Here is a 15,394-nt window from a genome sequence, read left to right on the forward strand (position 1 = left end):
TGTCTTTCCTTTCCTGATCTCGTTCCTCTTGTTCTGCTTCTGCAATATCGAAAGTATTTCTATTCTAATGTTCTCGTCATTATCTCATATTAACCTGACTTGTAGCGACGAAAAGCGTGAGAACGTCCAAATCCACTTCTCTCGCTGTTATTTATGACGAGTCGTCTATGATATCAACACGAGCATCAATGACGGTGGGTGTATGTGGTATATATGTACAGGTACAAAGGGAGAAGTGAGAATGGAATGGAATGGATAATGGATGCTATCATGGATATCTTTTGGGTTTTCCACTGCATTTTGTTTACGCATTCCTTTCTGTTTATGCTTAATCTACCACGTTCCCGACGGAACATGTTCCCACTCGTACCAGGATGGATCCATGGTGGATGAGGACTGGATCCATATGATCTATATGCATACAATAACCTGTCTAGTTGTACATGTCTGATGCTATACCAAATGTACTCCTTCTCCGATCTTTCTCCAATGAGCGTCCGAGCAGCGGGCAGCGGAGAACAAGTTCATGATACATCATAATCACCCCTCACCCTCCCATAACAATACACCAAATCCAATGCAGATCATCCCCACTCCCAACAAAGTTTGCGAGTCTGGTATCTGACCTAACCAGATCGAATCTATCAAAGCCACTAGACCGATAGTCAGGAGGTTCGCTACTGATGAAGTTGTTGGACCCCATAGACCAATGAGGACCATAAGACCGGCGTTCTATATACCCATACAATGATTTATCGAGTGATAGGTAATAAAACAAGACGGAGATGGGAATAATCAGACGAATTTATCGATTTAGTCAGCTCCGATACAGAAGTAGACAAGTGAATGAGGTTTCTGCCAAACTCACGTAAACCGTACCTCCAGCAAAAACCAAACCGAGACATTGCCAAATTCTCCATACGTTCTCACCACTTGGCCAACTAAACTTTTCATACCCTGTCCAATCCAGGATCAAAATCGGTGGCCAGAGTAACAACAAAGTCGCAATACCTATACAGGAAGTGATAAAGTTGGCATGAAGTGCAGGAGGTAATTTGACTTGATGCTGAACATGGTGGTTCGACGAGGAGTGAGGTTGGGGATGGAGTAGAACTGCATTTGAGGTAGTTCGTGATAGAGGTGGAGTCAATTCGATAGGTGTAGGTGTCGTATCTGTAGTTTGCTGTGAGAAGATAGGCCTATGATGAATTGTTATTCCCGAAGATGAAGATAATTCCTCATCTTCTGTCAACGTGGAAGATTGATGGGTCGGTAACGGTGTATAACCATTGGGACTTGAAGATGTTATACCTCCATGTCCTTCAGGTAAGGCAAGTTTGTATATCACTTCGTACAGGCCGAGAATGATGGCTCCTGTATTGTGAGATTGAGAACAGTGTTAGCAAGACATTTTATATATATGGTACCGTTGGTAGATCATCCTGATTCAAAGTCATATCAATGTCGTCATGTGAACGATTCTTTTGAGACCACGATTTAATGATGAGATCAACCTTCTAAACCTCCCCTCTCTACTCCTCCAGCAAATGTAAGATTGAAGAGATCAAGAAAAGACAACTCACCAAACAACATCACTCCATCACCCACCACCCTACCTACCAGCCCCTCTTCCCCACTCTTCATCCCATCCACACTAATGACCACCACCCCGGTGAAAGCCAATACTATACTACCAATCGTAATCTTACTAAGCGGTTGTCTCAATAACAACATACTAAATCCATAGGTCGCGAAAGCCGAAGTCGAATAAATAGCAGTGATATCCACAGGAGGTGATAGGCCCATTGCGACATACCATGACAAAGCAGGTATAGAAAGTATCATAGTCAGATATGTTATCTTCCTAGACCATATTGGTAATATATCTTTCCATGAGGATGAAGCAGGTAATTCCAATTGATCGATGATAACATATCTAATTTCCCTTGTATACGCTCCGATAGGTATCTTAGTGGTGAGAGATAGGATCGAAAGGTGAATAGGAAATAGCAGAGCGAATGTCGAATGAGTAAGGTAAAATGTAAAATACGGTTGATGATATCCCAATTTCGAGCTTAGCGTATGAGCGAATTCGGTTTGGATAGCTGAAGCCAATACGATGGCGATTAGGATTGATATAGGGAGTAAGAATGATTTGGTGGATGGGGTTATGGATATCGTTGGAAGGTGGGAGGAGGATAGATGGTTATGGGTGGTGTAGGTCGGTATGGAGGATGACATTCTGATGTAAACCTGGTGTTGATGAGGTCTTGGCTCTACTGATTAGTTGATCTCACCTCGAGCTGGTCATTCTGCTTTGCTGCTCAGGTTTGTTCGTGGCCTTCTCGGTGGTTGTTCTTCTGTTTCGGTTTGCTCGCAAGTACTGTTGGAGTTGAAGGTTGAAAGGAGGCGACCAGCACTTGATCAAACGACTGTGGTTCTTTCTGTTCCTGACATTCAATGAGCAGCGAGTGTCTCTTCAAGTATACTGAAATCAACTGTCTGAGAGAAGGAAGAAGTATGCTCAGCGCATCTCGTGTGTTGCTGATGAGGTTGAATGGAATGAGCTGTGGCCAGTGGCCTGTGCATTATTTACCTGACTGTGACTAAGTTATCTGCTGCGTGTATGTATGTGTTTCGGTTAATTCGTCATTCCTCAACCGAGCGTAAATCCTAACTTATTAATATTCTACTCATAGAAAGATCCGTTACCTCTCTTCGTTGCAAACTGTCCATACATGCATGTTACATGTTGACAAGTAAGTTAGGCAGTGAGATAGAATGCTTCGGTAGCTCTCAGGTAAACTTCTGTGAAATCACGTCCTCAAGCTATCTATACCTTTGCCTTCTCAGTCTCATTCCCTAATTTACCTTCAGATACAACTTTACCATCGACCTCTCTAACGACCTATCAAACCAACGAGATATCAGCATCTCACAACTGTTTGGTAGTAACAAGTCAACTCACCTCCTGTCCTAATTCTCTTACTCGATCTATATCATGCCCTATGAGACTGACATGTACGCCGGAATACAAGTAAGGATCTATCACAGGATTTCAACATGTCAATTGGTGCAATACAGATATGATATGATGTCGAGTAAGATGGTTACGCCCAGTGCGATACTTACAAGATCCGATCCTTATACCTTCCTTTTTGACCCTAGCTTGTAATTCCGTCAAGTATGGTGCGATCACAGATTCAGGTTTACTATTTCATCCGATCCCAGAATCAGCAACCCTTCTGTACTGTATGTACACCAAAATGAAAACTTACGAAGTATATATGAGATGTCTGAACGGTTTACTAGATGCAGGAGGTAAAGGTAGATAGGGTGTCAAGGCAAGTAAGAGTTGTTGAAACAATGAGGGAATACCAGGGAAGACGCATAACTACGTTGTAACACAGATCAGATATATCTTATCAGCAACTGATCACCGCCATTCAAATGATACTCGATGACGATTGTATCTTATCATTGAGTTAGATTGATCGAATCGATCAACTTTCTCTATAATTCCAAAAAAAGAAATTCAACCCACCTTGCCACCAAGTCTGACCACAGGAACCCACTTATCCCCTTCCACAAAAATCACCTCACTCTTACTTTTATTCTCATCTTTGTCTACATTAGTAGGGAAAAGAGCCATCCTCTCTCTGGCCTCTTTCTGAGCAGGAGTAGCCTTTGATAATTCCTCTTTTCGTTGCGGGGTAGATAATTCCCACATCCGCTTCAGTGTCTCGGGATCATGTCGCAGGGGAAGGTTGAATGCTTTACCGAGGGATTGATAGGTTATATCTACACAAGGGCTTTTAGCATTCATGTCGTACAGTATCTCAAATACATCCTATATTAAGCTAGATGTTTGAACATGTAGAAGATGCATATATCTTTTAGAAGATAAAAAGCTACACTCAACTCACCATCATGAGTGGGTCCGATCCCACCTGAGGTAACTACGAAATCGTATTTCTCCGTCATTCGTCGGGCAGCTTCGACGCTGTGTCAATAATGGAAGGACTCAATGTCAGTCGAATTACAGGACGTAATCAAGCCATGCAGTCGTATCATGGTAGAGAGATCGACGAAGGGGTAGGTAAAGAGTACAACTTACATTTCATCTTCATCATCCGCAATAACCTCTATACGTTTCCTACACATTACAAGCGAATTGTGAGCACCCCACTTCTGATCGAATAAAAGGTATACGACTGGATCAACTCACAGTTCAATTCCAAGATCGAAACAAAATTGAGCAAAGAAGCTACTCCATTATATACCATTCAGTTTGATCCTCAATCGGAGAGTATGGTATGATGCTCACTTGGAATTGGTATCTTTCGTTTTCCCATTAAGCACTTCATCTCTACAGATAGCCCATTCATTCATTATTAGTTCTACTTAATGTATACGATATACGATGAGTGAATAGGTGCAAAAAGATTGACTAACCCGATGATGATACATCCAGCAGTTTGGATATACTTGCCCTCTCCTAAAGGATTAGCCACCATAGGTGGATCGGTAGGAAGTAATTTTGTAGAGGTAGACTGTTGAGAGGGAGAAGCAGCTGGACTAGACATCGTTCTTTTACAAGTATAGATCTGAGATGTCAAAATTCGAGTTGATAAAGCGGAAGGACGAGCTGGTCTAGCGAACGTGAGGTTGATCGAAGTTGAGATTTGTTTCGATATATGAGTATTACTATGTACACTTTTCGATAATATCCTTGAGAACGGTGTTCTAATTGACATTACCAAGATCTACCAAGAGGTATGTATATACACTTGAAAGAAATACTGGTGCTGTATCTGATAGCGATTCTGTCATGGATGGTGAATTATCAAAAGTCGATATCGGGGAAATAGATGACATAACGCACGTCATCGGATCGACCACTGAAATCAACATCTTCACCGGTCATCCATCTCATCGGAGTCCAAGAAGAATATATCGTTGCGCAACATAGATATCGTGCAGTCATTCAAACGGGTCGAGAGTAGATTCACAGATTGTCATCTATCTTTCAGAAGTGACAATTATGAATACTGTAATGTACCATATTCATAGTTAGACGAATGGAGCTGAATGAGACAATCTGTATATTTCGTGTATATTAGATTTGACCTGACACGACAAAGCACTACAACGGAATCTGAGCTAGAAAGGAGAAGAAAGAGATAGAATGAGATCTTCAAGTAGAAGTTAGATGGGCAAAAGATGATTCTATCTAGGCTACAAGTACGATTGACGTTTTTGGCTTAACCTAGAAATCACCTCCCATATCTCCACCCATATCACCACCACCACCATCCTCGTATCCATCCATGTAGGCGTCGTTTTGGGACTGATAAATAAGGTGTAATGATGAAAGAGTTGCACGTGAGCTATGCGCTACCAATGATTGATGTGTAAGAGGAAGCAGCACTCACATCAGAGATCATATTACCGATCATCATACCACCTAACAAACCACCACCTAAACCAAGTGCGGCCTATATTCGAAGAAGATAAAACATAATATAAGCTTGCGTTTGACTATCTGATGGGAAGATGGAACAGATAAGATGAACAGCACTCACGGCACCTCCCGCACCCATACCTTGCCTCTGGGGTCTACCCTGATACATGGGCTGCTGTTGCATATATCCACCTTGTTGTGGGTATCCCCCGTACCCTCCTTGTTGAGGATACCCTCCATAACCTTGTTGTGGATATCCACCATATTGTTGTTGTTGTGGATATCCACCGTATTGCTGTTGTTGTGGTCGGTTATTACCTCCTCCAAATTTAGATAGGAATCCTCCTAGACCCTTTTTCTTCTCTTGGGGTGGTGGGGAAGTATAACCTTGCGCAGGTGATTGAGCATACGATTGTTGCTGATGATACGGTTGAGGTGTGGATGACTGCTGTCCGCCGTAAGGTGAAGAGATATCTCGTTTTTCCTCATAAGTGTTGGTATTTTGCGAGGGGGGAGCACCGGATGGTGGAGCGTAAGATTGATTTTGGGGTTTATCATCTGCTGGACTGTCAGATGAGGACGAGATGTCAGCACTTTGTGCGAGGACAAGGATAATCGCAAATGCCAAGAGTCAGGTGGCAAACCCAGTACTTACTGAGTCCATTGTGAAGCTGCCCCGCCAGATGCATTCTTATTAACGTAGAACCAAGTTTTGTATTCCTCGTTGAACCTGTTCCAATCGCACCATGGACCAGCAATTAGCATCGATCACCTTCAATCGAGTGAGTGAGATGGTACTCACTGAGTTATCCATCCGTCTGGTAATGGTCTTGAATCAGGATTAGCTGTCATATCGTTTGATTTCTTGGCGAAGTGTTCAGGTGAGCGATAGAACGGTGGCGAAGGCTACAACGATTGATTGTTTGGATGAGTGTATCAAACAGTGACGGAGACAGAAGATGGGAATGTGTATATGAGGTAGAGGGGGATAAGGTGGAACAAACAGATAGATCGAAAGGATGGGTGGGTGGTTATTCTATGATCTATGATTTGATCCACATCATCCCATCACATCAGTCACCGGCCCACGGCCCACGTCCATCATCATCACCTTAGGCTGGCTTGGCAGGGTCAGGTGGGGATACCCGTCTGATGAGACTACTACCGTGAGAGACTTGCTCACAAGGCAAGGCAATGCCACAAAGATCATTCGGGAGATTCCGGAAATAACTCCGCCCATAGGTATAAGGGAGTGAGTATGGTGGGACCAACCGAGGGAAGGAGGGGATCAAATCAATTCGACGAATCAACGAGTGTCCGATTGGTAGCACCAGGTAAGAGGCAACAACCAACGGACCAATTAATGTGAAACTGTTACTTATAACATACATATACATCATCCTTCTTTAATACCCATAATCCCATAGATCATCCAAAATGGCTTCAGTAACCAGACTGAACCTCCTCCCCACCAGCCGAACCCTCGCTTCTGGCATACCCCTCGCTCCCAAGATCAACCTCGCCGTACCCGTTGGTATCTCTGGTGCTCACGGTCATGGACATGGTGCCGCTGGAGCCAGATCGGATGTACCTCAGGCTTGGGCTTTCAAGTCCGGCTTCAGAGGACACGTAGGAAAGACCAATGGTGAGTGCGCTGCGTTCAACAATATAAGGGTGGTGGTGGAGAGTGGAAAGGAAGGAACATGTCGATCTTTTCCAGGAATTGGATTGAGATGAGGATGAGAGTAGCAAAGAGAGATGGGCAAGAAACTATCACAGATGGATGTGGATATGGAGAGAAACGATCGTAAGGGAGGTAGCGATATGTGTAGTCGTCTTCAGTAATAAGATATAAAATCGAAAACACAAAAGTAAAGGAAGAAGAAAACCATAAACTGATTTCACATATTTCATTTGATCGCAGCCCTTCCAACCTCATCATCCTTCCAACAACGACACTTCTCTTCCACCCCTACTCCATCCGCCGCTCACCCAATGGCAGGAGCCACCGGTATCCCTCGAGCCTCCGCCACTGGTGTACCCGATTTCTCACCTTACAAAGCCAAGAACGCTTCGTTGAACCGAACATTCTCTTACTTCATGGTAGGAGGTTTAGGTGTCTTGGGTGCATCAGGTATCAAATCGACCGTATCGGACATCCTAAGTAATATGGCTGCCTCGGCGGATGTTTTGGCTTTGGCAAAGATCGAAGTTGAGATGGGTGCTATCCCAGAGGGTGAGTAGTTTTTTTTTTAACCTCTTAAACGCGATCAAAGAGGAGTAGAGATACCATTTAGGATGGATATTAGTGGGAAACAATCAATTTTGATTTATCCTTGGGCTGGAATGGGATGGGATGAACTGTCAAGCAAGGCAAATCCCGATGTCGATATCAGATCGTTGCAGATGGCCCAAAGATGATGGTCATATACAGATCTAAGGTTTTAAGAATGTATGCTAACTTTGCTATTTCTTACCCAGGTAAAAACCTTATCGTCAAATGGAGAGGAAAGCCAGTATTCATCCGACACCGAACTCCAGATGAGATTGATGAAGCCAATTCAGTTGATGTCAAGTCTTTGAGAGATCCCGAGAAGGATGATGACCGAGTTCAACGACCTGAGTGGTGAGTTCAATATGTCTTACCTCGTCAATGACAAACATAATTCCCTGTATTTGCGGACTTCGCTGATGTAGCATTTGCTCGACAGGCTCGTCATGTTAGGTGTTTGTACGCATTTGGGTTGTGTACCCATCGGTGAAGCTGGTGATTACGGAGGATGGTTCTGCCCATGTCACGGTTCCCATTATGATATCTCGGGTCGAATCAGACGTGGTCCCGCTCCTTTGAACCTTGAAGTTCCAGAATACTCCTTCAACGATGATGAGGAGAAGATCGTCATTGGTTAGGTTCTGTTTTTTTGATACTATAGCATAACTTATATAGACGGAATGACTATGGGAGTTGGTTGATGGACTGGGGGTGGGCAGCTGTATGCAACGCATGGTTTTGGACTTTATGAAACTTCCAGTTGCTGTTCTTCGGTGTCGTTCATCTGATCTGGATAAAAAGGAATTGAGAATGTGCTCTACATCTATATCTACGATGATAGTAGGCTATCTACTTCGAAGCGCAATATCGACACTTTGATTTAGCTTCAACGCAGCATATCTCACTTTCATGTAGAGCTGGTTATCGGTGGTTTGAGTTCAACAAGGTCATTGACAAAATAAGAAGGATGATGATGGACTAAATTTAATAGCTTGTCTCCAGGCAAAAGGCCCGGTGGATGTTGGAAGAACGATACGAGAAAGCGAAGCACCCACTGAATCCACTGCTACACGCTCATTGATCTATTGCAATACGTAAGATGTTGATAATTTTGATGCAATTGGTGTGTAAATTCATGCTCATGCTCATGCACTACTATCCTATGATGATCAAACCCTCAGAATCCCTTTACCGACCTTCTCAATCTGTTCCTTTAAATTCAACACCCTCTCGATTAACCTCGGATCCCTCAATTGCGGTATGAAATACGGTAAGATATGTAAGTGGAAAGCCCTCTGGGCCGCGGGTGAGCCATACTCGTTGAATATCGCTCCGAGGATCGATTCGACGGTCATTCCTAGGATCTTGAAGTCGCCTGATTCGCGGGATGTCTGATGATGTGATGAATAATCAGCGTGAGGTCTTCATGATAAAGGGGGATTAATTCTGGAAATAGGATATAGGACGTAGGTAATATAGGTGAAGCTTGAATGTGATGACAAGGTGCGAATTGAGAAGCGAAGGGTTATGATATGGAAATAACACAAGACTTGTGTATCTTTCTAGAGAAGAATGATGTAGGCGAGACACGTGATGATGAAGGACGAATGGGGATTGATCGATTCTTGAATCGTTTTGTATAATGATGAAACTAGCGGATATGAATATGAATTCTTGACTCACCTCATTCCTATCCCATCGGACCACCTCCCCAACACCCCAAGAAGGAGCTACCAACCTCCCAAGATTCCTCGTATCCCTCAGACCATCCAACCTATCTTCTAAACTCTTCCCTTTCAAAAAATCCGAAGCATCCAACTTGAACTGCGTTTGCTGGGACGAAGCGAAGAATGAATCATGTATGAACATCGATAGGTACGTTTGGAACGCACGACGTCCTATGAATGATAATCTCGAATTATGAGGTTCGTTCCCTATCGACGAAGAGACCGAGTCGGTATGACGTATGGCATGAGAATAGCGATATGATTTATGAGTTAATATTTGGAGGGAAAGTTCCGGTGAGAATTGTCGGTCGGAAGGGAGAGATAGAAGGTTGGTAAGGAATGATTGAGCTTCGATAGGTGTGAGTGATCGATGTGGTTTTCGCTCGTACTTTGTTGTACTTGGTCGAGTATAATGAGGTCTAGGAGGCAGGGTTTGTGATGAAGAAGAGGACGAGGAGGAAGGTGGTTGTTGGAAAGCGGAGGGAGATTCTGCTAAAGCTGCTGCAGCCGAGTATGGTCGAGTGACTAGTTGGGAGTTCATGTTAGCTTTTAGCAGTAAATTCAACTGAATTGATCCACCAGCTCACCCTGCAGTATCGTTCTTCTTCCTCCTCGAGATATGGATCTGCCCGATATGACAGGAGTGACCAGCTGCCTGGTCGATCGCATGACCGATGAAGTTGAAGACGATGCGAATGCCATTTTGCGTGCTGATGGGTCGAACCGATTTGACGAATTTTGGGGTTGATCAAGTCTTTCTATACAAAGGCGGGACAAACTCTCAGTCGATTGTCTGGACAAGCTCTTTACGGCCAGACGCTTTGTGAGGATGATTTGTATACTCGATGTCTATGTACTCAACTGACTATTGATTAGCACACATTAGTTGATTTTCGAAAAAGTCGAAAAGTCAAAGATCATCTCGAAGGTAGGTCGTATGCAGGCGGAACTATTGTCGGCATTTGCACGTGTGGCGTTTCATTGACCAGGTAGTATGATATGCCGGCGCGTGTAATTTGTGTCAAGATTATCTGATCGCGTCAGTCAAAAGTCAATGTTCAACATCAGCAAACAGCAACAACACCAAAAACAAAAACAGGAATATCGATGAGGGAATAGTCATCGCCGTATTCACGACCTATATCATCCACATCACCTCTCAGCACAAATCAGTCAACGGCCAAGAACACATCTTTTCCCCACATCAGCGATTAAACCTTACGAACCACTTCAAAATGCCTCCACCACACCCTTTACGGCGAGTCTCAACAGGGTCATTATCATCTCTCGCTCGTTCGACCGACCGAAACACCTCGTCACCATCTGGACTAGATCATCTGACAGGAGCAATGGTAGATCTCTCAGATGAAGTAGCCACATTGTCGTCGAACATCCAGCAGATGACCGCTCTTCATGATGCGCTGGGAACGTTCAACGAAGCATTCGCTGGCTATTTGTATGCTTTGAAGATGAATGCTTTTTGTGTCGAATGGCCTCAGGTGGGTGTTTCTCCACATCCAAATATTCCAATCTTATATACTCATACGTGTGATGATGGCAGCCAGCTGATATGTCTATTATTGTGTAGGCGCCAAATGAACAGAGTTTCGCCAGGATGGAATCATTACAGGGTGAGTAAAACAGATCACTTAGAACAATTCATCCGAACAGTGAATTCTGATCAAGCTGATCATTCTCGACTGGGTCAAATCAGAGCCTGACCCCATACCTCAAGCGACAACCTCAGCCCAACCGCCTACACCAATCTCAGCTCCCTCTCGAACATCCTCATCAGCCAATCCAGCAGATATGACTTACGCAACTGCATACTCGTATTCTGAAGATGACCCAGTACCTCCTCCAAGAGCCAAAGCCACTGGGTTGAGGAAGCCTTCTGGTGGTGTAGCAGTTAGGAAGACCGCTGGTGCTGCTGCTGCAACAAGAAAGAAGCGGGAGGTAAGTGATTTATCGAAATGGTTAATAGACAAATTGGATGCTGAGATGAGTATGGGATGATAGTTGGAAGTATCGGGGATCATAGATACGTTGCCGCTAGAGTATAGAGGCGGTGAACCTGTGAGTGCTCTACAGAAGTCGAGAATAAACAGCATGATAATCCCCATTGACTGATATAATCCGCGATATCCTTCATCAGGTCGAACGAATGCGTATGGAGAAAGTTATCATGAAACTGATGGATCACCCTGAAGGCATACCACGTAAGTTCGTTCCTCTCACGTATACCATACCATTCATACGATTATGAACTTAAAAAATTCGAATTTTGATGTTTGACAGTCAAAGATATGATCTCACCGCCTGATCTACCACAAGCCAAAGTGAATAAATGTTTGATAACGTTAGTAGCGAAGAAACTGGTTCAGAAACCCATAATAAATGTTAGTCCAGCTTGACCAATATAAAATTACTCTGTAGCGGGAGCTGATAATCTTTTCGTATTCAGAAAGTCACGTTGTATAAATGGGTTGGAGTTTGAGACCCCTTCCTTTGTCTATTGATCATGTATCCCTACTACCTGTATCCCTGTTGGGATGATTCGACATCTGAATCCCACTCTTGGTTCGAGGCTATCGCCATGATTATAATACTAACGAATTGACATGGGACAAAACGGACCTGATTCGTGTTCCGTAGACCGTTGACTGGAATCACGATCGTATAGTATAAGATGACCAGGTACAGGGTGCACCTCTAATCATCTCTCTATCACTGCGCGGACGGCCTCAGAAGCGAAAGAGGGGCAGTTGATGATCCTTTTTCTTTCCTAATGATTGAGCTAGAACGCTTAGCTGGAATGTTAAGAATCTGTCGACAAAGGATACCTAAATTAGTCTCAACCTTCGATCTCCGAGAGAAGTTGGGATCTTGGTGAATGACACCGATCACAGATGGATGGATGGACGGATGGATACCTTTGGAATATGAAACAGGGTGTCACTGCTTTAGGAAGTCAGGAAGGGAAAAAGAGTCGATAATCTTCTTTCCCCTTCCTTACAATCTAAGGTCAATTGGACTTATGATTCAAACTGATTGATTGACAAACATACTACAATAGCAATATAGTAATATCTCAAAAAAAAAGTTCTAGATTCAATCATCAATCAGGTAAAAGAACAAGATGGTCATAGTATCTCATATAACGAATTGATAAACAATGAGATTCATTAACCTCCAAATCTACCTCCTTGCCCTTTTATCTTGCGTTGCTTTATTCTACCTATCAACGTATACTATCATATCACCATTTTCACACCAATTTGATCGTCATCTTTCTGGCTATTGCTATTTCTGAGAGATAGTATACAGTACACCATACAAACTAGATCCATTCATTCATTATCACATACTATACAGTATTTGATATCGTTTTCTTCTCTCGATTGTCCATCATACATCGTAGTCGAACTCTCTTCCCTTGTTATACTTATTACGATACAGCATAGTATACCGATACTTGATCCGGATTGGCTTTCGCCTCTTCTCACATATGACAAGCTTCCTCTCTCCTTCTCTTCCTACTGAATATTCATCTTGATTGATCAACTGGTTTGAACGCCTATTCTCGCCTTAGGACAATATGCGTTTGGCACTTTCTACTACTTTGTTAATCTTTTTTCTCTTATTGACAACTACTTCGGCTCATCCTTCTGGTCATCATCCAAGACGTCGACATGCGAATAAACAACGGAGAAGTCGAGTTCAACCTTCATCTTCAACTATAGATACTCCTACGACAGCCAACACAACTCCTCAAAATGGAATCAAGAATGACTACACCACTGAACCGACTGCTTTGGGTCTTTGGACCCCTTCTTCCGCTTCTGATGCTAGTACCTCGAATGCCAACGCCGCCGCCGCTGCTCCTCAACCTTCCGCCTCTGCTTCCGGCCTAGGTTTGTTCACCCCTCCGTCTGAAGACAAAGGTACCCCAAACTCCGAAGCTGGCTCCGAAGGGTACGGAGGATGGGGTGGCGGAGGTGGTGGTGGTGGAGGTAGGAAAGGCGGATGGGGCGGTGGACAATCACAACAGCAATCACAACCTTCATCTACTCCTGCTGCTGGTGATATGGGTGTTGACATTTCGGCAGGAGTCGATGTGAGTATATTGAAAGCTGGTGGAGGCGGTGGATATGGTGCACAATCTACTGCTCCTGCATCACAGCCATATGCATATCAACCTCCTACGAGTCAACCGTACTCCGAAGCACCAGTGCCATCTATCTCATCACCTTCTTACGTCGCTCCACCAGCTACTACGAGCTATGAGAGACCTACGATCTATTCGACCAATTATATAGAAGTCACAGAATGGTACACCCCTCCTTCTACGCCAGGTACATCTTCATACCAAGCTCCAGCCTCGTCCGGTCAGACCAACCAGGGAGCCATCCCAACTTCTCAAATGTACTCTCCTCCATCAATTGCTGGTACACCTACACCTACAATTCCAAACTCGCCTTCAGCTGCAAATACGGGATATTCATCATCCACAGCTGGAGGATACTCTTCAAACGCGGTGGTAAACTCGGGTGGACAAGTCGTTCACACGTCTTCATGGACATCATCGTGGACGAACTCTTGGTCTAACGCTCCGTCTACTACTTCCCAAGCTCCCGTGGCTACCAGTGCACCGCAGGATGATGATCAAAGGAAATTTGTGGATTGTCATAACCAGTGGAGAAACCAATATGGTGAGGCAGATCTATGCACTTCACTTTGCATCACCATATGGTGGACTGAAGACTGATTTTATCTCTGGTTGTTTGGATGATCTGTGATCGACAGGCGCAGGAAACGTCTCGTGGGGTGACGAATTGGCAAGTTACGCTAATACCCATGCGAGCGTTTGTGCTTCTATGGCACATACGTGAGTGCTACCGTTTCCCTTTCGCCATATCATGTGGAGTATTGCATATGATGTATTTTGACTGATTCATGATCATATAGTAATGGACCTTACGGTGAGAACTTGTTAGTGATTTCGATTTTGTCGATTGGGACTGGGCGATACTGATGATCTGATGATGACCACTACAGAGCAACAGGAACAGATGGGTTTATGGATATCATAAGCTCAATTGGAATGTGGATGGATGAAGCTTGTAAGTAAAGTATACCTTGATAAGTCAGCCTGAAAACCTACAAACTGAGAATCTGTCCTCTCGCTCGACAAATCAGAAAGATACAAGACACATGCTAATACAAGCCCTTGTCCTTTGTTAGCTGACTATGATGCGAGTAATCCGACTTATAGTCATTTCACCCAGGTGTGTTATCCTCACATGAACGTCCTCCATGCTCGAATACTTACACGTCGAACGTTTGCTTTACTCGATAGGTCGTTTGGAAAGAGACTACTACTATTGGATGTGCAGCTATAAACTGCGGTGCCAACACCGGTATGGCAGTGAGTGTCTGCCATCTCCTGGAATCGTTTACAAAGGTCTGCACTGGCGACTGAACTATGATGTGAGTATCGGTGCTGATGGCCTGGCATGATGATGGTGTGAAAATATAGGGTCAACTATATATCATGTGTAAGTGTTTTAGTCTCTTGATTCTCGCCCGTCGTACTTGCCCACAAGCTGATTTACATTATTGCGGCCGGTCAGGCGAATATCACCCAAGGGGTAATGTCATAGGTGCATTCGCCCAAAATGTCGGTAAGAGGTAAGGCCAAATCTCTAATTCTGTACGAACAGATCCATAAGTGGGAATAGAGAAGAATGGTTAAGATAAGATAGATGAATATCACGAATAACATGACAGTTGGCGTTTCATCATATATCGTTGGTGCTGTTAGATGAGATCGCTTGCACCCCTCCTCCACTCTTTCTAAATATACATACCTATATATATATCAAAGTACATTTGGGACAATACATACATATACCTACAACTCGTAGATTA

At 43.8% G+C, this 15,394-nt stretch overlaps 7 protein-coding genes across 7 annotated transcripts; 3 read left to right on the top strand and 4 right to left on the bottom strand.

The window, feature by feature from the left end:
• Positions 1 to 540: 540 nt before the first annotated feature.
• On the bottom strand, positions 541 to 2,241 carry L199_004540 (uncharacterized protein; the record flags this gene model as incomplete). The annotated part of the gene is made up of 3 exons (XM_064890266.1): positions 541 to 732; positions 869 to 1,374; positions 1,584 to 2,241. 3 exons carry the CDS (start codon positions 2,239 to 2,241, stop codon positions 541 to 543), a joined length of 1,356 nt encoding a protein of 451 aa, XP_064746338.1.
• Positions 2,242 to 2,833: 592 nt separating this feature from the next.
• Positions 2,834 to 4,586, bottom strand: L199_004541 (uncharacterized protein; the record flags this gene model as incomplete). The annotated part of the gene is made up of 10 exons (XM_064890267.1): positions 2,834 to 2,908; positions 2,969 to 3,045; positions 3,133 to 3,212; positions 3,279 to 3,394; positions 3,545 to 3,801; positions 3,927 to 4,003; positions 4,118 to 4,156; positions 4,229 to 4,267; positions 4,328 to 4,369; positions 4,456 to 4,586. The coding sequence occupies 10 exons, from the start codon at positions 4,584 to 4,586 to the stop codon at positions 2,834 to 2,836; spliced, it is 933 nt and encodes a 310-aa protein (XP_064746339.1).
• A 683-nt stretch (positions 4,587 to 5,269) lies between these two features.
• L199_004542 (uncharacterized protein) lies at positions 5,270 to 6,316 on the bottom strand (the record flags this gene model as incomplete). The annotated part of the gene is made up of 5 exons (XM_064890268.1): positions 5,270 to 5,350; positions 5,436 to 5,498; positions 5,586 to 6,030; positions 6,120 to 6,194; positions 6,267 to 6,316. The coding sequence occupies 5 exons, from the start codon at positions 6,314 to 6,316 to the stop codon at positions 5,270 to 5,272; spliced, it is 714 nt and encodes a 237-aa protein (XP_064746340.1).
• A 585-nt stretch (positions 6,317 to 6,901) lies between these two features.
• L199_004543 (ubiquinol-cytochrome c reductase, iron-sulfur subunit) lies at positions 6,902 to 8,374 on the top strand (the record flags this gene model as incomplete). Its single annotated transcript, XM_064890269.1, has 4 exons — positions 6,902 to 7,109; positions 7,389 to 7,700; positions 7,946 to 8,090; positions 8,176 to 8,374. 4 exons carry the CDS (start codon positions 6,902 to 6,904, stop codon positions 8,372 to 8,374), a joined length of 864 nt encoding a protein of 287 aa, XP_064746341.1.
• A 531-nt stretch (positions 8,375 to 8,905) lies between these two features.
• On the bottom strand, positions 8,906 to 10,165 carry L199_004544 (uncharacterized protein; the record flags this gene model as incomplete). The annotated part of the gene is made up of 3 exons (XM_064890270.1): positions 8,906 to 9,127; positions 9,420 to 9,988; positions 10,051 to 10,165. 3 exons carry the CDS (start codon positions 10,163 to 10,165, stop codon positions 8,906 to 8,908), a joined length of 906 nt encoding a protein of 301 aa, XP_064746342.1.
• Positions 10,166 to 10,698: 533 nt separating this feature from the next.
• Positions 10,699 to 11,960, top strand: L199_004545 (uncharacterized protein; the record flags this gene model as incomplete). Its single annotated transcript, XM_064890271.1, has 7 exons — positions 10,699 to 10,962; positions 11,052 to 11,094; positions 11,178 to 11,419; positions 11,483 to 11,539; positions 11,619 to 11,682; positions 11,762 to 11,862; positions 11,928 to 11,960. 7 exons carry the CDS (start codon positions 10,699 to 10,701, stop codon positions 11,958 to 11,960), a joined length of 804 nt encoding a protein of 267 aa, XP_064746343.1.
• Positions 11,961 to 13,061: 1,101 nt separating this feature from the next.
• On the top strand, positions 13,062 to 15,158 carry L199_004546 (uncharacterized protein; the record flags this gene model as incomplete). Its single annotated transcript, XM_064890272.1, has 8 exons — positions 13,062 to 14,175; positions 14,270 to 14,351; positions 14,432 to 14,455; positions 14,522 to 14,586; positions 14,708 to 14,751; positions 14,823 to 14,891; positions 15,003 to 15,021; positions 15,097 to 15,158. 8 exons carry the CDS (start codon positions 13,062 to 13,064, stop codon positions 15,156 to 15,158), a joined length of 1,479 nt encoding a protein of 492 aa, XP_064746344.1.
• Between the last annotated feature and the right edge of the window lie 236 nt (positions 15,159 to 15,394).

The sequence above is a fragment of the Kwoniella botswanensis genome, chromosome 1 (assembly GCF_036426115.1).
Source record: "Kwoniella botswanensis chromosome 1, complete sequence".
NCBI lineage: Eukaryota > Fungi > Basidiomycota > Tremellomycetes > Tremellales > Cryptococcaceae > Kwoniella > Kwoniella botswanensis.